Source organism: Balaenoptera physalus (genome assembly GCF_965194825.1).
Source record: "Balaenoptera physalus genome assembly, chromosome: 21".
Lineage (NCBI taxonomy): Eukaryota > Metazoa > Chordata > Mammalia > Artiodactyla > Balaenopteridae > Balaenoptera > Balaenoptera physalus.
Window position 1 is genome coordinate 34,465,600 of NC_138902.1, and position 25,118 is coordinate 34,490,717.

General features: G+C 48.5%; 1 protein-coding gene across 1 annotated transcript in view; it reads left to right on the plus strand.

The window, feature by feature from the left end:
• The window catches only part of MYOM2 (myomesin 2), an 83,315-nt gene that overhangs the window by 33,122 nt on the left and 25,075 nt on the right, over window positions 1-25,118 (plus strand). Inside the window, exons 14-25 of the mRNA XM_082443958.1 lie at window positions 7,662-7,789; window positions 10,977-11,160; window positions 11,917-12,091; window positions 13,565-13,686; window positions 15,295-15,482; window positions 17,359-17,485; window positions 18,677-18,855; window positions 20,054-20,168; window positions 21,239-21,395; window positions 21,485-21,591; window positions 23,880-23,924; window positions 24,480-24,616. Of these exons, the coding sequence (XP_082300084.1) occupies window positions 7,662-7,789; window positions 10,977-11,160; window positions 11,917-12,091; window positions 13,565-13,686; window positions 15,295-15,482; window positions 17,359-17,485; window positions 18,677-18,855; window positions 20,054-20,168; window positions 21,239-21,395; window positions 21,485-21,591; window positions 23,880-23,924; window positions 24,480-24,616 (1,664 nt within the window). The remainder of the gene's footprint in view (window positions 1-7,661; window positions 7,790-10,976; window positions 11,161-11,916; window positions 12,092-13,564; window positions 13,687-15,294; window positions 15,483-17,358; window positions 17,486-18,676; window positions 18,856-20,053; window positions 20,169-21,238; window positions 21,396-21,484; window positions 21,592-23,879; window positions 23,925-24,479; window positions 24,617-25,118) is intronic.

The following is a 25,118-nucleotide window of genomic DNA, read 5'->3' on the forward strand; positions in this document are numbered from 1 at the left end:
TCTTCGTTTCTGTGCGAGGGCTTTCTCTAGTTGCGGCAAGTGGGGGCCACTCTTCATCGCGGTGCGTGGACCTCTCACTATCACGGCCTATCTTGTTGCGGAGCACAGGCTCCAGACGTGCAGGCTCAGCAATTGTGGCTCACGGGCCCAGTAGCTCTGCGGCATGTGGGATCTTCCCAGACCAGGGCTCGAACCCCTGTCCCCTGCACTGGCAGGCAGACTCTCAACCACTGCGCCACCAGGGAAGCCCCCATGACTCTTTTTGAATTATGGTTTTCTCAGGGTATATGCCTAGTAGTGGGATTGCTGGGTCATATGGTAGTTCTATTTTTAGTTTTTTAAGGAACCTCCATACTGTTCTCCATAGTGGCTGTATCAATTTACATTCCCACCAACAGTGCAACAGGATTCCCTTTTCTCCACACCCTCTCCAGCATTTATTGTTTGTAGATTTTTTGATGATGGCCATTCTGACTGGTGTGAGGTGATACCTCATTGTGGTTTTGATTTGTATTTCTCTAATGATTAGTGATGTTGAGCATCCTTTCATGTGTTTGTTGGCAATCTGCATAACTTCTTTGGAGAAATGTCTATTTAGGTCTTCTGCCCATTTTTGGAGTGGGTTGTTTGTTTTTCTGATATTGAGCTGCATGAGCTGCTTGTATATTTTGGAGATTAATCCTTTGTCAGTTGCTTCGTTTGCAAATATTTTCTCCCATTCTGAGGGTTGTCTTTTCGTCTTGTTTATGATTTCCTTTGTGGTGCAAAAGCTTTTAAGTTTCATTAGGTTCCATTTGTTTATTTTTGTTTTTATATCCACTTCTCTAGGAGGTGGGTCAAAAAGGATCTTGCTGTGATTTATGTCATAGAGTGTTCTGCCTATGTTTTCCTCTAAGAGTTGTATAGTGTCTGGCCTTACATTTAGGTCTTTAATCCATTTTGAGTTTATTTTTGTGTATGGTGTTAGGAAGTGTTCCAATTTCATTCTTTTACATGAGGCTGTCCAGTTTTCCCAGCACCACTTATTGAAGAGGCTGTCTTTTCTCCATTGTGTATTTCTTGCCTCCTTTATCAAAGATAAGGTGACCATATGTGCGTAGGTTTATCTCTGGGCTTTCTATCCCGTTCCATTGATCTATATTTCTGTTTTTGTGCCAGTACCATACTGTCTTGATTACTGTAGCTTTGTAGTATAGTCTGAAGTCAGGGAGCCTGATTCCTCCAGCTCCATTTTTCTTTCTCAAGATTGCTTTTGCTATTCAGTGTCTTTTGTGTTTCCATACAAATTGTGAAATTTTTTGTTCTAGTTCTGTGAAAAATGCCATTGGTAGTTTGATAAGGATTGCACTGAATCTGTAGATTGCTTTGGGTAGTATAGTCATTTTCACAATGTTGATTCTTCCTATCCAAGAACATGGTATATCTCTCCATCTGTTGGTATTATCTTTAATTTCTTTCATCAGTGTCTTCTAGTTTTCTGCATACAGGTCTTTTGTCTCCTTAGGTAGGTTTATTCCTAGGTATTTTATTCTTTTCATCGCAATGGTAAATGGGAGTGTTTCCTTAATTTCTCTTTCAGATTTTTCATCATTAGTGTATAGGAATGCAAGAGATTTCTGTGCATTGATTTTGTATCCTGCTACTTTACTGAATTCATTGATTAGCTCTAGTAGTTTTCTGGTAGCAACTTTAGGATTCTCTATGTATAGTATCATGTCATCTGCAAACAGTGACAGTTTTACTTCTTCTTTTCCAATTTGGATTCCTTTTATTTCTTTTTCTTCTCTGATTGCTGTGGCTAAAACTTCCAAAACTATGTTGAATAATAGTGGTGAGAGTGGGCAACCTTGTCTTGTTCCTGATCTTAGAGGAAATGTTTTCAGTTTTTCACCATTGAGAACAATGTTGGCTGTGGGTTTGTCATATATGGCCTTTATTATGTTGAGGTAGATTCTCTCTGTGCCCACTTTCTGGAGCGTTTTTGTCATAAATGGGTATTGAATTTTGTCGGAAGCTTTTTCTGTGTCTATTGAGATTATCGTATGGTTTTTATCCTTCAATTTGTTAATACGGTGTATCACATTGATTTTTAAAATTTATTTATTTATTTTTTGTTGCATTGGGTCTTTGTTGCTGTGCGCGGGCTTTCTCTAGTTGCGGTGCGTGGGTTTCTCTTTGTGGTGGCTTCTCTTGTTGCAGAGCACAGGTTCTAGGTGCGCGGGCTTCAGTAGTTGTGGCACGTGGGCTCAGTAGTTGTGGTTCACGGGCTCTAGAACACAGGCTCAGTAGTTGTGGCACACGGGCTTAGTTGCTCCACAGCATGTGGGATCTTCCTGGACCAGGGATCGAACCCGTGTCCCCTGCATTGGCAGGCAGATTCTCAACCACTCTACCACCAGGGAAGCCCCCCTTGTATGTTATTTGTTGCTCTTCCTTTCCTGCTTTTAATATTTTTTCTTTGTATTTAATTTTTGATAGTTTGATTAATATGTGTCTTGGCGTGTTTCTCCTTGGATTTATCCTGTATGGGACTCTCTGCACTTCCTGGACTTGACTGACTATTTCCTTTCCCATGTTAGGGAAGTTTTCATCTATAATCTCTTCAAATATTTTCTCAGACCCTTTCTTTTTCTCTTCTTCTGGGACCTCTATAATTCGAACGTTGGTGTGTTTAATGTCCCAGAGGTCTCTGAGACTGTCCTCAATTCTTTTCTTTCTTTTTTCTTTATTCTGCTCTGTGGCAGTTATTTCCACTATTTTATGTTCCAGGCCACTTATCCGTTCTTCTGCCTCAGTTATTCTACTATTGATTCCTTCTAGAGAATTTTTAATTTCATTTATTGTGTTGTTCATCATCGTTTGTTTGCTCTTTAGTTCTTCTAGGTCCTTGTTAAACATTTCTTGTATTTTCTCCATTCTATTTCCAAGATTTTGGATCATATTTACTGTCATTACTCTGAATTCTTTTTCAGGTAGACTGCCTATTTCCTCTTCATTTTTTTGGTCTGGTGGGTTTTTACTTTGCTCCTTCATCTGCTGCATATTTCTCTGTCTTCTCATTTTGTTTAACTTACTGTGTTTGGGGTCTCCTTTTCACAGGCTGCAGGTTCGTAGTTCCCGTTGTTTTTGGTGTCTGCCCCCAGTGGGTGAGGTTGGTTCAGTGGCTTGTGTAGGCTTCCTGGTGGAGGGGACTGGTGCCTGTGTTCTGATGGATAAGACTGGATCTTGTCTTTCTGGTGGACAGGGCCTTGTCCGGTGGTGTGTTTTGGGGTGTCTGTGAACTTAGTATGATTTTAGGCAGCCTCTCCACTAATGGGTGGGGTTGTGTTCCTGTCTTGCTAGTTGTTTGGCATGGGGCGTCCAGCACTGGAGTTTGCTGACCATTGGATGGAGCTGGGTCTTAGTGTTGAGACAGAGATCTCTGGGAGAGCTCTCACCAATTGCTATTACGTGGGGCCAGGAGGTCTCTGCTGGTCCAATGTCCTAAACTCGGCTCTCCCACCTCAGAGCCTCAGGCCTGACACCAGGCCAGAGCACCAAGACCCTGTAGGAGAGAGAGAGAGAGAGAGAGAGAGGGGAGAGAGAGAGAAGGAAGGAAGGAAGGAAGGAAGAAAGATGGGAGAGAGGGAGGGAAAGAAAAGAAAAGAAATAAAGTTATTAAAATTTAAAAAATTATTAAAAATAAAAAAGTAATTAAAAAAAGAAAGAAAGAAGAGAGCAACTAAACCAAAAAACAAATCCACCAATGATAACGAGCGTGAAAAACTATACTAAAAAAAGACACACACACACACACACACACACACACACAAAAACGGACAGATAGAACCCTAGGACAAATGGTAAAAGCAAAGCTATACAGACAAAATCACACAAAGAAGCATACACATACACACAAAAAGAGAAAAAAAGGAAAAATATGTATATATATATTTAAAAAAAAGGAAGAGAGCCACCAAATCAATAAACAAATCTACCAATGATAATAAGCTCTAAATACTAAACTAAGATAAACATAAAACCAGAAACAAATTAGATGCAGAAAGCAAACCCCAAGTCTACAGTTGCTCCCAAAGTCCACCGCCTCAAGTTTGGGATGATTCGTTGTCTATTCAGGTATTCCACAGATGCAGGTACATCAGGTTGATTGTGGAGATTTAATCCGCTGCTCCTGACGCTGCTGGGAGAGATTTCCCTTTCTCTTCTCTGTTCGCACAGCTCCCAGGGTTCAGCTTTGGATTCAGACCCGCCTCTGCGTGTAGGTCGCCTGAGGGCATCTGTTCTTCGCTCAGACAGGACGGGGTTAAAGGAGCAGCTGATCTGGGGGCTCTGGCTCACTCAGGTTGGGGGAGGGAGGGATACGGATGTGGGGTGAGCCTGCGGTGGCAGAGGCGTCATGACGTTGCAGCAGCCCGAGGCGGGCAGTGCGTTCTCCCGGGGAAGTTGTCCCTGGATCACGGGACCCTGGCAGTGGCGGGCTGCACAGGCTCCTGGGAGGGGAGGTGTGGGTAGTGACCTGTGCTTGCACACAGGCTTCTTGGTGGCTGCAGCAGCAGCCTTAGCGTCTCATGCCCGTCTCTGGGGTCCACGCTGATAGCCGCAGCTCGTGCCCGTCTCTGGAGCTCGTTTAGGTGGTGCTCTGAATCCCCTCTCCTCGCACACCCCGCAGCAATGGTCTCTTGCCTCTTCGGCGGCTCCAGACTTTTTCCCGGACTCCCTCCCGGCCAGCCGTGGCGCAGTAGTCCCCTTCAGGCTGTGTTCACGCAGCCAACCCCAGTCCTCTCCCTGGGATCCGACCTCCGAAGCCTGAGCCTCAGCTCCCAGCCCCGGCCCGCCCCGGCGGGTGAGCAGACAAGCCTCTCGGGCTGGTGAGCTGGTTGGCACCGATCCTCTGTGCGGGAATCGCTCCGCTTTGCACTCCGCACCCCTGTGACTGCGCTCTCCCCCACGGCTCCGAAGCTTGCCCCCTGCCCATCCCCCATCTCCACCTGCGAAGGGGCTTCCTAGTGTGTGGAAACCTTTCCTCCTTCACAGCTCCCTCCCACTGGTGCAGGTCCCATCCCTATTCTTTTGTCTGTGTTTTTACTTTTGCCCTACCCAGGTACGTGGGGAGTCTCTTGCCTTTTGGGAGGTCTGAGGTCTTCTGCCAGCGTTCAGTGGGTGTTCTGTAGGAGTTGTTCCACATGGAGATGTATTACAGATGTATTTGTGGGGAGGAAGGCGATCTCCACGCCTTACTCCTCTGCCATCTTGAAGGTCCCTCTTTTGATCTTTTCTAATCATTTTAATCTTGGTTGGTGTCTTCCTACAAACATTTAAGTTAATATCCATGCTCTCCTTTTAATATCATCCAAATCTTCCTATCTCTCTTGAGTTGCTCCATGGAAAAATAGACACCTCATTCTTGGAAAGGCCAGAATAGGCTCTCGCAGATATGATGAGATTGTTTTTGTTCTACTATTATATATCCAAGCATTTACTGCACTGTTTTGGACAAGGTCATTTGTAGCTAATGCATTAAATTCATCCTTTGCTCTGAATGCCGCAGACTCATTTACAGTTGTTCATTCTCTTGAATTCTGTCCTCTTGGGCATTCTAACAATTCCGAACAAACTTTACGTTTCACTGACGTAGAGGCGAGTCTCTGGGGCAGGTTCTGGAGGCTGTGGTCAATAGAACGAAAAGCTGGGTTTGGAATTCAAAGACCTAGGCTTGGACCCCTGCACAGCCGCCCACTTGGGAAAGCACTGCGTTTTCCTGAGCTCATTTCTGAGCTGCGTTTCCATCTCATATGTCCCCCTTCCTCCGGTGTTGACATGGCTCATTAGAACAGGGCTCCAGAGGAGCACTGTGACCCTGAGGCAGAGCCAAGCGCAGGACCCGCCAGCAGCAGCACCGTGGTCAGCACACCCCGTAAGGCACTTGGCCGTTGCCGCTCTTTTTGTTTTGCCTTCATTTGCTTTCTCTCTCTCTGAGGATCCTCTCAGCGGTTGGAGTGTCGGTAACAGACATCAGTTTATTTCCTTGGTCCTCCCCTTGGCTCCCGGGGCCATTTTGAATGTCCTCTTGTTCTGTCTGGGGCCGGGGTCATCTGCAGATCTCCAGGGCTCATTAGTGCACGGCCCCGGGTGGGGCGGAGGGTTCGCATAACCCAAGCATCCTCCCCGATCGGGGAGTCCCTGCTGACAAAAGCTGGATTCTTCCTTCCTGTCTTGGCCTCAGATAAAGTGCTTCTTATTCCATTTTCCTCTGGGTCTCGAAGTTATGTGCCAGGTCTAAACACAGGGAGGCATTCGGATCTGGACGTGCAGGAAAGGCGATTCTGCACTGATGTGTTCCCACGCTCACACTGCTTTATCATTTGCGTCATTTCCTTCTGCCCCCTTGGTTTGTTCCTGTGTCATCTGGTACCTCTGAGGTGCACCACGACTCAGTTTGGAAGCTTGGCTGCGTCACCCAAGGGTGGGTGATCTGTGTCTTCTCTCTTTAGGGCCTCTCCCTGGATCTCTTTAGGTGTGGACACGGCAGGTGGATCCAGAGAAGGCGCGTAGGGTGTGCCGGGGCCCCGCTCCACCCGGCACACTTGGCACTTTTCTGGACACACTCTCGCTCCTTGTTTGAAACCCAACCCATTTGCCAGATGCTCCTGGGTAAGCCCACGGCTGTGCCTCTGCGCCCCCGTTGCCTGTTGTAAAATGGGATGAGCGCGGTAACGGGGCTCTTATGAAATGAAACCCAGGCTTGTTTGGGCCGTTTCCACGTGGCTGTTAAATTCCTCGCCGGCAGTGCGGTCCAGAGGGAACCATTGGATCTTGAGCAGGGCTCCGAGGTGTCCTGGGGACATTTTGAACCACCTTAATCATGTGCTAATCTAATTGGAAGCTCATAATATTTTGTATCACAATGACCGGGACTGTGTGTGTGGAAAACCTCCACCCCTCATGAAAAGTTCTCACATCCAAACACAACACGCCTGCCACCTAGCATTTTATTAAAAAGAGACATGCGTCAGAAGAGACGTAGCGGGCTTCTTTGATGCGAATGTTCTATTATAGTTACTTGCTAATTGGTGTCACACTGGAATTTTAAGTATATAGACATAGATGCAATGCTTGCGGATGTGGGACAGATCTACCCAGGAAGGGAAGCCATGTGCTTTGGAAGTCGATATATTGTTTCGATGCTTCGAGGGCATAATGAGAGGAAAACAACCAGAGAGGGCCCTTAGAGAAAGTACGACCCCATCTTGGAAGGCTTCCCTGCTGCAGAACGCGATTGCTGGTACCTTCTCTGCACAGATTCCCCATACAGTCAGAGCTGCATTTCTGGTTAAATGCCCTGTTTCTTCTGGGTACATGCCTCCCCCACTTCCAATTGAAATTCTGGATGAATTTTGGATTAGATTCCTTTCTTATGAACTGGCATATATTGGAAACAAAAGTAACTGGACGATCTTTACCAGTTCATTATACTTTGGCTCTGGAAAAATAGTCCCTGCAGTTTTGCTTGCTTTCGCAGAACAGAAAGGAAGCAAAAGCCGACCCTGATACGTGAGTCCTTTAATGCCTGTGAAGTGGCCGAGGGTCGTGCCCCCAAGACGGGCTGCAGCGAGCCGGCTGCCCTGGCTTTTCAGCGCTCACGGTGTTGATTCCTCCTCCAGGTGAAGTTCAGCTTCCAGGACCTCCCACCAACGTCCACGCCTCAGAAATCAGCAGGGCGTATGTCGTCCTCAGCTGGGACCCACCTGCCCCCCGTGGCAAGGAGCCGCTGATGTATTTCATTGAGAAGGTACACCCGGGGTGGGTTTCCTGAAGCAGCAGATCTCTGTAGGCTTTCCCGTGGTGCTGCGTCGTGTGTTTTAAGGATGGGCGGCTCTCAGATCAGTTATTTAACGTGAAGCTGCAGACACTGGCTGAGCTGTGAATGCCTGAGTGGTTCCGTGAGGGGCGTGGCATCCAAGGAGCATGTCCCGCTCAGGCTGTGCCGCCCTCCACGGGGACCAGTCGGACTCCCGGGTCCCCGCTGTACACGAGGGCCTCGCACTGAGGAAGCCGCCAGCTTTCTTCCTGCTGGAACATTCTAGGCCCCCAAGTTCTGAGGATTCCGGATGTGGGCAGGGGGACAGAGGCCCCTGCTCTCAGTTTGCTCATAAGCCGAGTGGCCACTTGGTGGCGATCGTATTGAGGAATTCACACTTCAAATGGCGAAGGGTTACACAGAATCATTGGTTTGCAGACTTTTTAGATCTGGACGCGTAGGAAGAAATAGTTTGTGTGTTGCAGACACACACACACACACACACACACACACTGAATGTACATCACCAAGTAAATTTCAAACACAGTATCCTTACTCCATGCCATGTGTTCTCTCTCCTGCTTTGGTCTGTCCAATTGCACTAAAAAATGCAGGTTGTGACACAGTCATTCAGATCGCTGGCCTGTGATTGGGTTGTGGGCCGTTGTTGAAAAACCTGTATAACCATACGAATCCTGTAACTGTGGTTTTGTGATACTAAATTTATATTACAATATAATATACAATCCAACATGTGTAATATACACATAAAGTCTATAACTCTTAATGTGAGCATATATCTCTCATACAGTAATAATGTGTAATACAACAAGGTAAAGGAAAGCAGAATGGAAATGAACAGTTTTCAGGCTCCAGACGGTATAATGACCCTCAGCTTTCTCTGCTTATCTGCAAGGCTTACCTGTGGGCAGAGTCAAGTGATAACTTCTTGCTTCTGGGTGCTAGCTTGTTGTTTTTGCATCATGAAAAGCTAGTGGTCAGCCCTCCCAGGGGGAAAGGCGCTTTCTCAGGCCCTCTTCAGAGACATTTTCCTACTCACCTACCCAGTGCCGGAAAGACCAAGTTTCAGCAAACACATTTAAAAATCTTGTAAAATTTTAAATTATTTTTTATTGAAACATGGTTGATGTACAGTATTATGTTGGTTTCGGGTGTAGTGTGTAGTGATTTGACATTTGCATACATCATGAGGTGGTCACCACAAGGAGTTTAGTCACCATCTGTCCCCATACAAGGTAATTACAGTATTATTGACCATCTTTCTTCTGCTGTACATCATATCCCTCGACTTATTTACTACAGGACTGGGGGTCTGGACCTCTGACTCCCCTTCCCCTATTTCACCCCCCACCCCCCCACTAGCAAACCCACTTTTAAAAAGAGGCCTGCCTCACCGAGGGCGCCCTTCCATTCCCTACCCACTGCCACGGGTGGTGAACAGCAGCACAGGTGTGTGGTCAGGGAGAGGAAGCTTCCAGGACAGCCTGAGGGGAGCCGCGGTGTCCAGGGAGCCTGGGCGGGAGGGGCAGCAGGGAGCCCAGGAGGGAGCTGAGCTGGGCGGGCAGGGCGCCCACCTCTCTCTGTTGCTCACGGAGGACGGTCCTGCCCCAACTCATCCAAGGTGGTCTTTGGGGGCCTTAGTTCCTATCAGGCCTAAAAGGAACCACAGGGATGGTTATGAGTCAGCGTCTTCTGTCTAGTCCTGTATTTCCACTTTATGTCAGGACCAGGCACAAGATGCTTAGGAACGGCGGCGCTCTGGTTAACAGCTTGGCATCTGAGCACAGTTTGAAGCACGCGTCTTCCCCTGAGTGAGCTCTGCTTGGAAAGCCCACGTGCGGCCACAGCCCAAGGCGCACGGCCTGTCCTGTCCACATTGGGCTCGTGTGCTGAGAGTTTGGCTGCGGTGAAGGCAGTGGTGCCCTGCGGTTCGTGGGGTGCAGGACCCCAAGAACTTCCTCCACCCCTGCTTAGAAGATGGGCACTAGCTTTTCTAGAAGCTTGGCTGTAAGACCCTAGCAGTGTTTTCCCCACTCCCTCCCTGTCTTCCCTCCTTCAGCCCCAGGGTCCTTTTCTCCCATCGGCCCAGCTAAGTGTGCCCAGGGCTCCCCTGTTGCCCCTCCCCCTGCTCTCCAGATGGAGAACATACTCTGGCACAAGGGGGCCTCTGACTGTGGACGCCTGCGTCAGTCCAAGAAAGCCACTTCACTTTTGCTAAGATGAGAGGAGACTTCTCTAAACAGGAATCTAATTTCTAGAAGCCTGGGTTGTTCGAAATGCTTTCCCAGTCCTTTCTGGCAGCCTTAGTGGGGTCAGTGTACACTCAACTTTTATTACCTCAGCATTCCTTTCAAAAAGGGGGCTTATCTCTATAGGAAAAAACTAAATTAGACATGCAATCCCAGTTTTAAAAGTAACTACCAATGATAAAACTTAAACACGCAGTGTAGAAAATTTGGAAAACACGTATATGTTATATAGAACCAAATGAAAATCACCAATAATTTGATCACGCAAAATAGTCATTATTAACATGTGGAACATATTTAGTCTTTTTCTCCATCGGTTTTTATATCTTGATATATCATACATACAACTGGCATCCTGTATTACATTTAACAAAATGACACAATTCCTCTCCTTTGAGTAAAGATCTTTATACAATAACTTAAATGGCTACATTTAATATATATGTATCATTTTGTATCATAATGTACCTACCCTGTTGCTGGTCATTTAGGTTGCTGTCACTTTGTTATTACTATAATAGCTGAGAAATAGCAAAAAGCTTAAACTGAAATGTGAGCAGTTATGATGGAATTTTACACATCTACTCCTCAATTATCTCTAATTGTTTAGAGTTCATTCCGTCTTTACTAAAACTACGACCTATGTATTGATTCCCTGAAGATTTCCATAGTTTATTGGCTTTCATGTAAAAATGTTCTTTGGTAACATTTCCAACCTTGGGTAGTTTCTCACCTCCTTCTCCAAATTGGCTTCCTTTTCCTAAAATTCAGAACAGAGGTATTGATGACCCCGGAGGTGCTGTGGACTGTGGGTCCCCCGCAGTGTAATTGAGGGCCGGAGCGGAGCACCCCCTCCCCCCACCGTGGGTTTGGGGAGCTTGTCTCCATCGAGGCCCCTGTCTTTGCAGTCCGTGGTCGGGAGCGGAAGCTGGCAGCGGGTGAACGCACAGATGGCTGTGAGGTCCCCCCGATACGCCGTCTTCGATCTTGCCGAGGGGAAACCATACGTGTTCCGAGTGTTGTCAGCAAATAAGCACGGCCTGAGCGACCCGTCAGAAATCACCGCCCCCGTTCAGGCCCAGGACACCATCGGTGAGTTGTTACCACAAGTGACCGAACTGTAGGATGGGCCCCGAATAATGTCACCGTGTTGGACAGCCATTACCTGCGTTGATAAAGACGTTAGTGTCGCACGTGATTTAAAATTCAAATTGCCTTAAAATTCCATTTTACAAGAGATGAAGATCTCTCTGCCTTGTTTTGGTCAACATTTCTCCAAAGTTCCATCTTCTTTTTATGAAACCAGTAAATGGATTAGCAATATTTTTAGGCAATGGCCACTTTAAAAGAAAAAAATACCAAACCCTAAATGCATTAGGGTTTCTTGCCCATATGGCTTGAAGTTCCCTCTCAGAAGATGTCAAATACAGATTAGAGAAATTCTGAATTGTGCGAGGGGAGAAATCCATGGTTTGATTCTGAGTCCCTTGCAGAGTCCCTTGAATCTGATAGAATTGTGCCCTATTTTTTTTTAATGGCTAATTTTATATCCCCACGTAGTTACTTCCCAGGTAGCAAAGCGTGCGCGTCACTGGGGGAGCTTTGGGGATGGGTCTGGAGGGGCGGAGGGGCAGGAGATTCCGTGATGGGACTCTCTTTCTGCGGAAGGGAGAGACTTGGAGACAGACACTGCCCGGAACCTCCTGGGTGCCCCCTTGCCCTGCACCGTCTTCCTTGTCCAAATCTCATCTAAAGCCCCAAACTCTGCGGACGAGAGGGCCTGTGGGTCTCTGGCGTGCCCCCAGACCCCCGTGCCGCTGAGCCTGTGTCCCTGTCCCCCCTGCACAGTGGTCCCCTCAGCCCCCGGCCGCGTCGTCGCGTCCCGGAACACAAGGACGTCCGTGGTGGTGCAGTGGGACCCGCCGAAGCACAAGGAGGACCTGCTCGGCTACTACGTGGACTGCTGCGTGGCCGGGTCCACCATCTGGGAGCCCTGCAACCACAAGCCCATCGGCTACAACAGGTGCCGCCTGCCCGGGTCCCCCCCCCCACCCTCCTGGGGCCGACATCCTCGCCCCCGAGAAAACGTGAGAAGCACACCCCCCGGACCCGCGGGGCCTTCGGGTGCAGGTGCCACGGCAGCAACACCTGTGACGTCCACACCACGGGCCCGGTTCCTCCCCCACACATGGGGGCTGCAGAGCTGGCAGCTGGGGAGCTAGTTCTCGCGCGTGGCTGAAGTGATTTGTCTGTTGATAAAGAAAAGCCCCAGGGCATCTCCTCTGACGTACTCAGCGTTTAAGACTTAACCCTGAACAGGAGAGTTAAAGTAGCGACCGGGGCGGGAAGGGTGTTTTATTTCTCTGTATTGATGTTTTGAACTTTTAAAATTGCTTTGTTCACAAAGCTGACAGGCCTTCCCTCCGGCCACCCATTGCACAAAGCCGGGAAGGGGGTGGAGAGAGGCACCTGGCTCCTGTGCAGGGGCGACGGCGGCTCTGCCTGCAGTGGGACCGAGCATCTTTCCTGCCGACACTGACTTGCTCCCGTCTCATGCTGAGCCTGCAGGGAAGGCCTGGGTGTGTTAGGGTTCCGCCAGGACGCGCTTAGGAAAATAGCTGTCAGATCCTCCACTGCGGACGGGTTATCCATTACGGCTCTGACACCCTTCCCTCTTCACTCTTTAAAAACCAATAAATTGGAAAAAGCTGTGGCTGGAAAAGAAGAGACACAACTGACGCTAAAGTTAGATGTTATGCACACTCCACGCCAGCAAGTGCAGGAAGAGCTCTCAGAACAAAACACCTCAAATATTCTAGGGCAGGCTTTTCGTGAATGCCTGATACATGTTTGCAGACTCAAAGATAAATAACTATTGCTCACGTTTACTGAGTACTTACCATGTGCAAGGTGGCTGTGCTGAGAAGTAGGTACTATGATCCTCTTTTACAGATGGGAAAACAAAGTCTTTCCAGGGTTAGGTGACTCGACTGAGGACATAAAATCTGTTAGGTGTCCAAGCCGGTCTCCAAGCCAAATCTTAGCCAGTGTGGTGTAACTCCTTCTCCCTGAGTTTTACAGACGCGGGTTCTTTTAGGAAAGGAGAGGAATCCTACTTTAGAATAGAACTTTGATGCAGACAAAATCCAGAAGACTTGGAAATGAAGGGGGAGCCTTGGCACTGAGTGAGGTCACTCAGGATTTCCAGGGCTTTGCTTCCCGCGCCCCCCAGGACCCGCGGGCAGCAGCTGGTGCCCCCGCCGCCGCCCGAGTCCAGCTCCCTTCAGCCCCAGTGTCGTTGGGTGTTGCTGGCTTACTTTTGGATGTGGCATGTTGATTGGAATTAATATGCATCCATGAGGCACTCGAAAAAGTAAACTTCCTTTCAGTCCCAGTGACAAATGTTCATGGCGTGTTCAAAATGCTTTCTGTGTCTATTGTAGGAAGAAAAAGGGTTGAACCTTGTGGTCACGCCCCCGATTCGTGTTTTTGTCAGGTTCGTGGTGCACGGCCTAACCACCGGCGAGCAGTACATCTTCCGAGTTAAAGCCGTGAATGCTGTTGGGACCAGTGAGAATTCTCAGGAGTCCGACGCCATAGAAGTCCAGGCCACCCTCAGTGAGTAATTCATGGGCGACTCTGTGCTAGCTTTCGGTTCTCCACTACGTTTTAATTTCTGCATGAATAAACCTTTATGATGCCGTTTGGAGTATTACCAGAGGGGAAAAGTGGATGTAAATTGTTGAACAGAGAACATGCAGTTCTGTGGAAACCTCTCATCAATTGGCTACTTGTCTTGGAAATGCCAGCGTGAGCGGGAGAAAGGATAATATGCTAGTAAAATGCAACTTGAAAATAGAAAATATTATCAGAGGTCACACTGGTTTCCAAGCGCACGTGCCCCCATTAAAATGTGTGCTGTAGGGTGTGACCGTCTCTTTTCAGAATAGGTGCTAAAACAGAACATCGATGGCTTTTTCAGCTATTTTTAGTTCAAGGAACTTTAACGTCATTCCAGAGAATTTCAAATGTTTATGTAACTCTGTGGCTTTGTTCATAAATAGTGATCTTTAAAAATTATTATTCTGACCACACAGAACACTTCGGGGCTGAACTGGCAGTGATGGGCCCTAGGAAACTTGATCTGTGCAGCTCTGTGTTGTATAATGTTGCTCTGGTTGTTTCATATAAAATGGACCCCATGACTTAAAAGTATTCAGGAAGATTTAGAACCACGATCGCCTCTTAGACGCATTTTGAATCATAGTATTGTCTTTTCACTTCTGAGATAAATGTTTTGGTCTTTATTTTGTCTTCAACTAAATCTAAAAGTATCTTCAGAAATTATGATTTCTTGTCTAACAATAGATAAAATAACGTTACTGGAATTTCCAAGGAATGTCAAATCTGATGATACTTAGGTGGGCAATATAGTAAAACAATAACTCTTATTTTAAGCTCATTATAATCTATCAGTTTTTCCCAGGAGGGACTTTCAAACATTACCGCTAGCCTCTTCAAGTCATTCCTAGTAAATGAAAGCCAATCATTTACGTTTTAATTCTGCAATAAGACCAGCTCATTCCCGGGTACCTGTATCTCAGATAACAGAGGATGATTGGATATAGGTTGCTCAGAGTCGGGGAGGGGAGGGGGGAAGCAGAGAGACAACCTCTTCAAGCTGTTAGGAAAAGATGGTCCATTTCCAAACAGGGTGTTCAAAAGGGAAACTTGAATTCATACTCATTTGAATTAATCTGAAGTTTCTATAACTATGGAGGAAGTTAAGACTCACTGGCCTAAGTCTGTCGGTCATCACTGGTTGTGGAAGGTGAGGTTGTCATTCTTCATGGGCGTGATGAGAAAACTGCTCTCTCAAGGTTTTCCTTAGAGGAGGGGGAGAGTCTGTTGTCTCAGGTGTCCTTCTTGGCCCTTGTATTATTGAAATATTGGAGGATGGATGTATGGATGTGTGTACTGGAAGATGTATTTAGAAACTGCGATAAATATATATGAAATAAGCTTTTTAAAAACTTACTCTCTTTAAAAGAAGAGACAAAGACAAGCGAAGATGGTGAGCAGGGAGACCCGGGCAGGACAGAGGGTACAGGCACCCAGGGCCATCTCCCGTTGCTGCCCGTCCCTCTGAGATGCTGGAGCCGGCCGCGGTAGGTTAATGATTATTGCGCTAAGATCCGGGTGACTTTCCCGCTGTGTTTCCTGCAGCCGTCCCATCGCATCCTTACGGGATCAACCTTCTGAACTGTGACGGCCACTCCATGACCCTGGGCTGGAAGATGCCTAAGTTCAGAGGTGACTCACCCATCCTCGGTTACTACGTAGACAAGAGAGAGGCTCACCACCAAAACTGGCATGAGGTCAACGTCTCGCCTGTCCAAGAGAGGATCCTGACGGTGGGTGCTCATGGACTCGCTCGCTTTTCCAGGCAATTCCTCACGTGGGGCAGGGTCCCCATTCTGTGTCTCGGAGTTCAGTGACATGAGGCAACTTGACACAGAAACAAAAATGAATGAAACAATTCACCATGAGAACTTAGGGTCACGGAGCATCTTCTTTTGAGAAGCGAAGCAGAGGAGGCGAGCCTGCAGGTGGGTGGTCTGCAGGTGCAGGTGTTGCTGTGAGCGGCATCCTGCCTCCATCCCGGTGGCTGGAGCTCTTGGCCTCGGGGCAGGATGCGCAGGAGACGGTGAGGATCGAGGCTCCTCTGCCTGTTTGTCCCCGTTTCCCGAGGAAGGCGTGTGCTCAAGCCTCCCAGTGAGCCTCTTGCCCAGCTACACGTAACGTCCGGGTGCAGGGAGCAGGGGCAGCATGGATTTGGAGGAAGAAAGAGCAGAATCGAGCCTCCAGGCAAACCCTCGGCAGCCCGCGGGCAGCGGCTCTCACCTCCCTGAGCCCCCGCTCCTCCCCGCGAGCCACCGCACAGGGCTTCTCGTGAGAGGGATGAGTGAGAAGGTGTTTACTTAACGGAGCAGCCGGGTCGGTGACGGTAGCTCACGCAGTTACAGGGCAGCACACCCACCTATTCATTCACAGGAGTCACGCGGTAAAGCGAGGGGTTTTTGCGGGAGGCGGAGAGGAGCTCTAATCCCTGTCTTGTACAAGATTCTGTGCTAATACCTATATTTATGCAATACGTATTTATCATGCGTTTTATTGTGTATGACGCGTATTGCCAGAATTCAAGCTCAGTGCACAGATCCTGGTGTTTTGTCCACGCTTGTCCCCGGACACCTTACTATTGGCTGTCAGGTCCCAAACTCCGGAGGAAGTGCCCACATACTTTCTGAATGCCGGCATTCCACGAGGCCAGACCTGCCTTCCAGGGGATAAAGGGCTCCACGTGACAGGTGCTTGCTTTGGGAGCTGTTGGGTTCAGAGACAATGTCATCCAGATGCTGTGTTTGATCCAGTGGCCGGGCTGCCAGGCAGGGCTGATGGTCTGGTCCAGGGCCTTCCCTCCATCTTTTGTGGCACAGACCAGGCAGAGTGGACCCTCAGGGACCTCCAGCCAATGTGCGGGGAGGAGACAGGTCACTCCCCCCGCCCGCCCCCCGCAAGGACGCTTCCCGTCCCGGGCCCTTGACACCCCAGGTGCGGTGTCGCCCGTGGGTGGAGGGTGGAGACCCTGGGCCCGAGGTCAGGTCCCGCCCACCGTTCTTCCACTGGCTCCTTGTGGCTTTTGTCTCTGAGCCTGTTTCCCTGCCTGGGTCGTCACGTCATCCCGGGGGGAGGGTTTATGGAGTGAATAAGGCAAACCGTGTCGGGGTGAAGGTGGTGACTGCGACATGGAGATTGGTCAGTAACCTTCCACAGACGCGTACTTGACTTACTGACAAGGTCCCTCACCCTCGCATTCCATCTATAAATCAACCAGAAATACTTCCTTTCCCCCGATGGCTCGTGGGTCGTAACACAGCTTTTGTTTCACCTATTAATTAATTAATTAATTTTTAAAAATTGAAGTATGGCTGATTTACAATGTTGTGTTAGTTTCAGGTGTACAACAGTGATTCAGTTATACATACATATATGTGTATATATATATATTCTTCTTCAGATTCTTTTCCCTTATAGGTTATTACAAAATACTGAGTGTAGTTCCCTGTGCTGTACAGTAGGTCCTTGTTGTTTATCTATTTCATATACAGGAGCGTGTACCTGTTAATCCCAACCTCCTAATTTATCCCTCCCCCCCTTTCCCCTTTGGTAACCATAAGCTTGTTTTCTATGTCTGTGGGTTCATCTATAATTTAAACATCCTCTGAATAGGTGGAGGGCTTGGCAGAGGGCTCACTGTACGAATTCAGAATTACCGCCACCAACCTCGTGGGGATCGGGCCGCCGTCGGACCCCAGCGAGCTCTTCAAGTGCGAGGCCTGGACGGCACCGGAACCGGGTAAGACGGTCTCTCCAGGACTCACCCCTGGGTACCTTGCGTGCACACGCGGGGCTGGCCGGAGAGGGGGCCTTCCGTGGCGCCAGCCCAGGCCTTACCAGCCTCTGCAGCCAGCAGGCTTCAGTCACTCTGCACAGATCCTGGCACCACTACCACGTGCCAGGCCCGGGGCAGATCTGTGCCTTAGGTGGCCCCGCCCCGTGGTCTGGGCCATGGACACACAGGTAGGGCAGTGACAGGCACGGAGTCATTAGCACTGAAGTGTGAGGCAGGGGGGCCACCCACCCCCGGCTGCTCCCCCAGTCGAGGATGCTGTGGCCAGAGGCTGGTCCAGGGCAGACCTGCTCCAGGTGAACTTCTCCCAAAGGGGCGGACAGAGGCCAGCTCCCAGCAGGAGAGGCTCCAGCTGGGCCAGAGTGGGGATAGCAGGACCTTACTGACTGTGTATTCACTCAGGTCTCCTCCTCCCAGACCACGTGGGACCACGTAGGCCCCCACGTGGGGCCTCTGGTTCTAAAGTGAACATTGACAAAACATCTGCATTTACTCAGGGCTCCACGTTTTAAAACTGTTTTCACAAATCTGCAGGGTCTGGGCATCGATTTCTCTGTATCCAGTCCATCAGGACCCCTAATGCCATGGATAATATGCTCATGGTTTGAACAAAACAAAGTGAGGCAAAACAACGAACCCGAAGCTGAAGCTGAAAAGCTCAAAAAATTGAGACGATTGTTCAATTCTGTGGCCGGATTATATGGCTTTTTCTTTTCTTCTTTTTTTGCAGGGGACGGGGGATACTTGTTTTAATGAAATTAATTTTTTCCCCTTGGAAGAGTCAGTGGAAGGAAAAGCTGTAGAAGTTCCCAGAGGCTTTTGGGGGCTTAGAGTGATTGGTTAGGGTGGGACCCCTCCTGCCTTTCCTGCTCAAGGCTCCCCTGGACCTGGGCTTGGTCAGCGGCACCCCCAGGGTCACTGTCACAGGCGGGCCTGGGGTACTGGGGTGGTGGAGCTGGTGAGTGGCTGGTCAGACTCCCTGGGTGAGTCCTGTGATGCCCAGGTTTCCAGCCCAACAGGGGGGTGGGTGCCTCAGGATCCTCTCCTGCACGCCCTTCTCTCCGTGAGACGTGCCTGCTGGTCCCGGGCGAGCGTGTGGGCTCGTGAATTAGTCCACAGGGTCACCTGACTTTTCAGGTCCTGCCTACGACCTGATGTTCTGTGAGGTCCGGGACACGTCCCTGGTGCTGCTCTGGAAGGCCCCCGTGTATTCGGGCAGCAGCCCTGTCTCCGGGTATTTCGTCGACTACAAGGAAGAGGATTCCGGAGAGTGGATCACCTTCAACAAGGCCCCCACGGCACATCGCTACCTAAAGGTGACGGCACTCCTTCCCAGGCTCTGTCGTCTGGGGAACACGTTTCATCCCTGTCGGGGGTCTAGCTCGAAGCCCCCAGGGAACTGTGCACATGACCTGGTACCCCTGCTGCCAGCCAGCGGGGTTCAAGGTGGTGCCCGCCCCTCCATGGACCTGGGGAGTGACTGTGTGTGGGGACCATCTGGATGGGTTTCCTCTCCTTCCTGCCGTCTGACGACCCCCAATGGTGCTGACACTTCACGGTCATGGGCTGTGTTGATGTGCCTTCCACAGTGATGACTAGAATTATGTCTTTGCACACCAAGCCCATGTTTACTTCACTCAATTCACGTGATCGCTGATGGACGTCTATCTGATAAACACACACACACGTACACACAGTGTAAACACATTTGACGGAATTATGACGTGTAATTTCTCTGTCCCCTCTTTCTCCAAATATATCTGTTTTTAGCACCTGCAATTCACCAGTCACTGGGGTCAGGTTAGTGGTGACAGTGGCTTAGACCCGGGGACCCAGCTGCCCTCGTCAGAGGCTTTCTTCTTTGGGCTGTGGGCTCTGGGATGTGGTTTAGACAGAGAGGCAATGTACTACCTTAAAGAAAGGCCGCACCCGAGTGACAGGTAAATGGGCAGCAGCCTCTGGAAAGCAGTTGGGCAACATGAAACAAGATCAGTGTCTTCTGAACGAACAAAAACTGCTCAGAATCCAGCTAAATGAATTCGTTAGAAATTAGCTAATATACATTTTATTTTTGGTTATCAATGCGGATTACAATATACATCATCTGTAGCTGTATAAGAGATGGGTTTAATTTTGATATTGCCCCAATGATGGGATATTTTGCACAAAGTAAAAAATCACACGTGAAATGATATTTAGTCCCGTAGAATTACGTTAAATATCAACACCAGATTTTAAACTAGATGATATGATTTTAATTCTGCTTTAAAATATGCAGAGAACAAAGAAGAGGATATATCAGAACAGTAGCAACCCTGTTTATTCTCGCAAAGTGAGGTCATGAGCCTGCCCGTCTCCTTTTCCCTTCTGCACTCCTGACTTCCTCTGCACGGCTATTCCGACTGGAAGAATAGGCTATTTGTAAAAAGAAAACACATCTGTAATAAAATGTGATGAAGAATGAAGTCATTTTCATCTATTTGTTCACATGTGATGTTTCCTTCTTCTTTCAAGGTCTGCAACCTGCACCAAGGAAAAACCTACATCTTCCGTGTCCGGGCAGTAAATGAGAGTGGGGTGGGGAAGCCCTCAGACACGTCGGAGATGGTACTTGTGGAGGCCAGGCCAGGTGAGCCTCACCTGCTCGACTGTTAACAGGGCAAACCTCACAGCAGGGTCACCTGGAAGGAGGGATGCGTGTGTGTGTGAATGGACGGCGGATGCATGGACGGTACCCGTCACATTTACAGAAGGAGTTGGATTGACAGACGCAGTACAGCATGTCTTCAAAGACCCACTGCGCGCCCCCCCAGCATCCTGGGCAGCAAGGGGCACGTGAGGTCATTCTGCAAGGGTGGCGGGGTCTTCATTTCAGCAGTAGAACATGCAGGGATGACGATGGTCTTTTATGTTACTGCTGAGTTTTGATCAGAAATTATAAAGCCGTTGGCAATTTTCTTGGTTAAAAGTAGTAAGAGCCCAGATGAGGGGACCTTGGTGGGGAAGTGCTTCTGAGGGGAGGTGGGTGAGCTCACGGGATACGCGGGGAGGAGGATCTCTGGAAACCATGTTTCCCTGGGTTTCTCCCCTCCCTGGAGATTGGCTCCATGGATATCCTGCCGCCCGGCTCTGGGCTCCTCTGCCCTCCTGGCAAGGGGCGCGTCTGTGTGCACCTGGCTCAGGCCGGCGTGTCTCCTCCAGTTCTGATTCCTAAGGGGCAGATGCTGAGTGGCCTGTGTTGGGCCAGGTGTCCACTTGGTCAAAAAGGAACAAACAAACAAACAAACAATCCCCCAAAGGAAAAAGTGGAGAAAGTAGAGCCCGGGTGTGTGGGAAACAAGTGCCCTAACCACGCTGCCCGGGCCCCCAGGAGTGGCGAGGGGTCAGATCCCAAAGGGGAAAAGGATCGTTATGGCCGGGGTCGGCAGCCCAGAGGGTTTTCTCCAGTGGTGCTGGATGCAGAAAAGGAAGTGGACAGACATGTGATGACTTAAAACCCAAACCTGAACTTCTCTGCTTTCCATCAGCTGCCCAGAGGGCTTGCTCTTTCACATCTGCCCCATGTCCTGGGTAGACCATAGGCAAAAACCGATAATTTGATATACAACAAGCTCTCCGCCTGGGCCATCCCTTCTCCAAAAAATAGACTCGGAAGGACACTGTGTTCCTAAGATGCTCCCTGGCGTTCTCGCTCCGCAGGCACCAAGGAGATCAGCGTGGGCGTGGATGAAAAAGGCGACATCTACCTGAGCTTTGACTGCCAGGAGATGGCGGACACCTCTCGCTTCACGTGGTGCAAATCCTACGAGGACATTGCGGGTGACGAGAGGTTCAAGATCGAGACCGTGGGGGACCAGTAAGTTCCACTCTGGAGTTGGCAATCACCACCTCTTAGGAACGCCTACAAACACAGTAATTAACATACCGGCTTTTCTTCCCTTTCAGCTCGAAGCTGTACTTTAAGAATCTGGATAAAGTGGACTTAGGGACTTACTCTGTGTCCGTCAGTGACACGGATGGTGTGTCCTCCAGCTTTGTCTTGGATGAGGAAGGTAACACCTGTAGGACATAGGCTTGCCTTTTGGGGTTTTATAACACTTTCAAAGATTGACCCTAACAGAGAAAAGGCTGATTTGCTTAGAAAAGGGGTGTGTGTTTGCAGGAGGCTGGGGGTGGGGAATCCTTTTTAAAGCCAAAAATTACTTTGGAAATTACACAAACTCTTGAGTTTGTACTCTAGCCACTAAATAAATCACTGGTCCGGGAGTATTTTATTTCTCGCTGTATATATTGCTTTTATAGCCTTCCACTTGTACTTTTATAGATGAGTTTTAGTTACGTTTCATTAGTTTGGCAAGTAGCAGGTTAGCAAATAAGTCCGTAAAATTAATGAGAGGCGCACAGATGAAAGAATCCTCCCCTTTCTCCCAACATTGAATAATCGAATAATCAGATGATAAAAGAAAACACATACATGTATATATATATACACACACATTTATATGTATATTTTTTTTATGTGTGTGAAATAATATTTAATTTCCATAGTTAAAATCACTCACTCTCTTATAAACAGAAAACAGCAGAAAGATGTGAAGGAAGTCGGTTTACTATGACCCGGGGAAAAGCAGCCGTTTCTCTTAGGCAGGTCCCCGGGTCTGAGTCCCCCAGACAATGAACTGGCCTCGGGAGGAGATTCTTCCGCTGCCTGGGTTGATGTCTGTGTCCAACCCTTATCTGCCACCCCGTGCTGGTCAGAGACAGTTTTACAAGTTTGTACGATGATTCGTCAGTGATGTGGAGGGAACTGTGTAGCACTGGACAGAACCCTCAAAACTCCATGTTGGGCCTTTAAAAGCTTCTGAGTCTCTGAGAGCCCTCAGTTAAAATGCCTGAAGCTTGATAGTCTAATCCTTTCCTTATCAGCTGGCATCTTGTTTGGCTGCAGTGAAGGGTGTGGTCCCAGGAGAGGGATACAAGGGGGTTCGCCTAGGACGGGTGGGGAGGGGACAGGGTCTGATGGCTGCAGGTGTCCGCAGGTCCCATGCAGACGTTGGGGGCATTGGGGTGAGCCCATGTGCATTTAACGGGACCAGCAGGAGAACAGCAGAGGGGCTGCACCATCTCTGCTTCCTGGGTTCCCTGGCAAGCTCACTGCTCACAGACGGGGCGGGAAGGGACCGGAATCTGCTCACCTGCCTTTTAAGCTGCCCTTTCTGACCCTCACTCAGTGGCCTTCACACAGCTTTTTACTAGCAAAACATCCTTAAAAGAATTCTGCCAAGTGATGTACTCCTCTGCTCCATTTGAAAGTTTGCAGATGACGTTTTCACCTTAATTTTAAATCGTTGCAAAGGATGAACATTTCCAGCACATTTTATGCTGTATATGGACCTCAAGTACATTTCAGGCAAAACCTTGATGCTGCAGCTTTAGCTCATTTGATGTATGGAAGTTCCCACTGTGAGACCTAATGGGGGTGTCAGCCCTCACCCTCAAATCAGCTGTCTAGGTGGAGTTACTTCTGGTCACAGAAAGTCTGCTTCATTGTTCATTTCAAACAGACAGGTGCATACGGACCTTTGTGACCATGGTCTCATTTCTAAATTCTAATTTTAAGAAGAAAGGAAGGAAAGAAGAAAGGAAAGAAGGAAGGAGGCGGGAAGGAGGGAGGGAGGGGGGAAGGAAGGAGAGAAGGAGGGAAGGAAGGAAGGGGGGAGGGAAGGAGGGAAAAGGAAAGAAATGGTTTAGAACCTTCAATTTTTCTTAACTTACTCTTGGGACTCCTAGGAGCAATGCATTTTTGTTTTTTAACGTATCATTATTATTTATTATTTAAATTCATGATAATAGACCACAGTGAAATTCTGGGTGGGTGAGAGAGGTGCTGAAGCAGGACACTTTTGATGCAGAAGGAAAATCACAGACCAGCCACGTTCTCAGCCAGCCAGACCAATTTCAGGAAAGAGTTCATACGGAATTAGAGGATCTGGAAATGGGTCCCTTTACATACCCCCTCTGTAGGTCTTCCTCTCTTCGAGGAATACACCTGCCCCTCCAGTGCCCCCCACTCCCAGGGACCTCTGCCCTAACCCGTCCTAACGGGTCCCTTTAGTAAGTGGGTTCTTTAAATGGTGAAGATCTTAGTTGCAGTCGGTAATTCACTGGAGGAAGTATTCAAAGTTACAGTTACCCCACGTCTCCTTTGAACTCCCAGTTCTAATTTCTTCCACAGCCTCAAATTAAACTTGGTGATGTGATGTCAAATCTCTGCTTTGCTTTTAAGCCAGCTTCTGAACGTACAGGTCAAAACCAGTGATTATATTTTTCTTCATTTTAGAGCTGAAACGTTTGGTGGCGCTGAGCAATGAGATAAAAAATCCCAGTAAGTGAGCCTGGAGCTCAGAGCAGGATTGCGCTCTGGGAAGGCATGTTCGTTACCGCGTGCAGCTCTGGAAGGGATGCTCTGGGGAGAGGATGGCCTCGTTTCGTGCTCCAGCTTACACACTTGTCAACAATTCGCTCAAAACAAGTATTAGCTAATATTGTAACGCGTAGCAATTTTCATTGCATGCAGTGTTTTGGATTTCGGGTTGAGTGTGGCTGTTGAATCCAAGTGAGAATTGTATCAACTGGGATCTTCAGTTATTGGATTACATGGAATTCAGAAAGAATACATCCATCTGTGGTCACCGGGCCCATGAGGAAAGCAGACCACGCACGTGCAAGGCTTCACGGGGCAGGGAGGCTTTGAATGCAGCGCCAGGCTAACTAGAGTCTTATTTCTTTGTTTTGGTTTTCATAATCCAGTTCAATACTCCGGGGTTTCACATTCTCCAAAAATTTAATAATGAGGATTGATATTTTCCGACAGTATATAGCTATTCTTTCTCACAAGGATTCATGCATTATTGACTTGTGATATCTTTTCTGCCTGTAGCAATTCCTCTGAAGTCAGAATTAGCTTATGGGATTTCCGATAAGGGCCAGGTCCGCTTCTGGCTGCAGGCTGAGCACTTATCACCAGATGCCAGCTACCGCTTTATCGTTAATGACGGAGAAGTCACTGACAGCGAGGTGAGTTCATGTGAGTGTGGCCTCTGGCTTTGGAGATGGCCAGGTATTACTTGGGAAGGTCAGTTCCTGAAAGTCAATATTCTGGGTCTGTTTTCATCCCTTTTCGAGCTGTAGAAGTTGGGGTGTAGAAGGCTGACAACATGAATGAGACATGGTTGATTCTTGCAATGTTCAGAGATTTGGTCTCGGGTAGATGAGAGATCAGGAGGCCTTTAAATCCAAGCCTGTTGGAATTAAAAAATGACAAACTACGTTTTAGAGACGTGGTGTTGTGAAAAGGTTCAGGTTACGTGGGGTGGCGGTTATCCTCAGTGGATCAGTTTATTCAGTCTTGATGACAGTTTTGAAGGGGTATATTTTTGCCCTGATGTGAGCAATGCCTCCCTAGGCCCCCCTCCCACTGAGAGCTCCCCATGGAAGGCGTCGGCTGGGAAATTAGTTTCTGCACCTTCCCTGAGCTTTTAGGCTGCCCCCTTGGCCCGGCAAATCTGGGCAGAGAAAA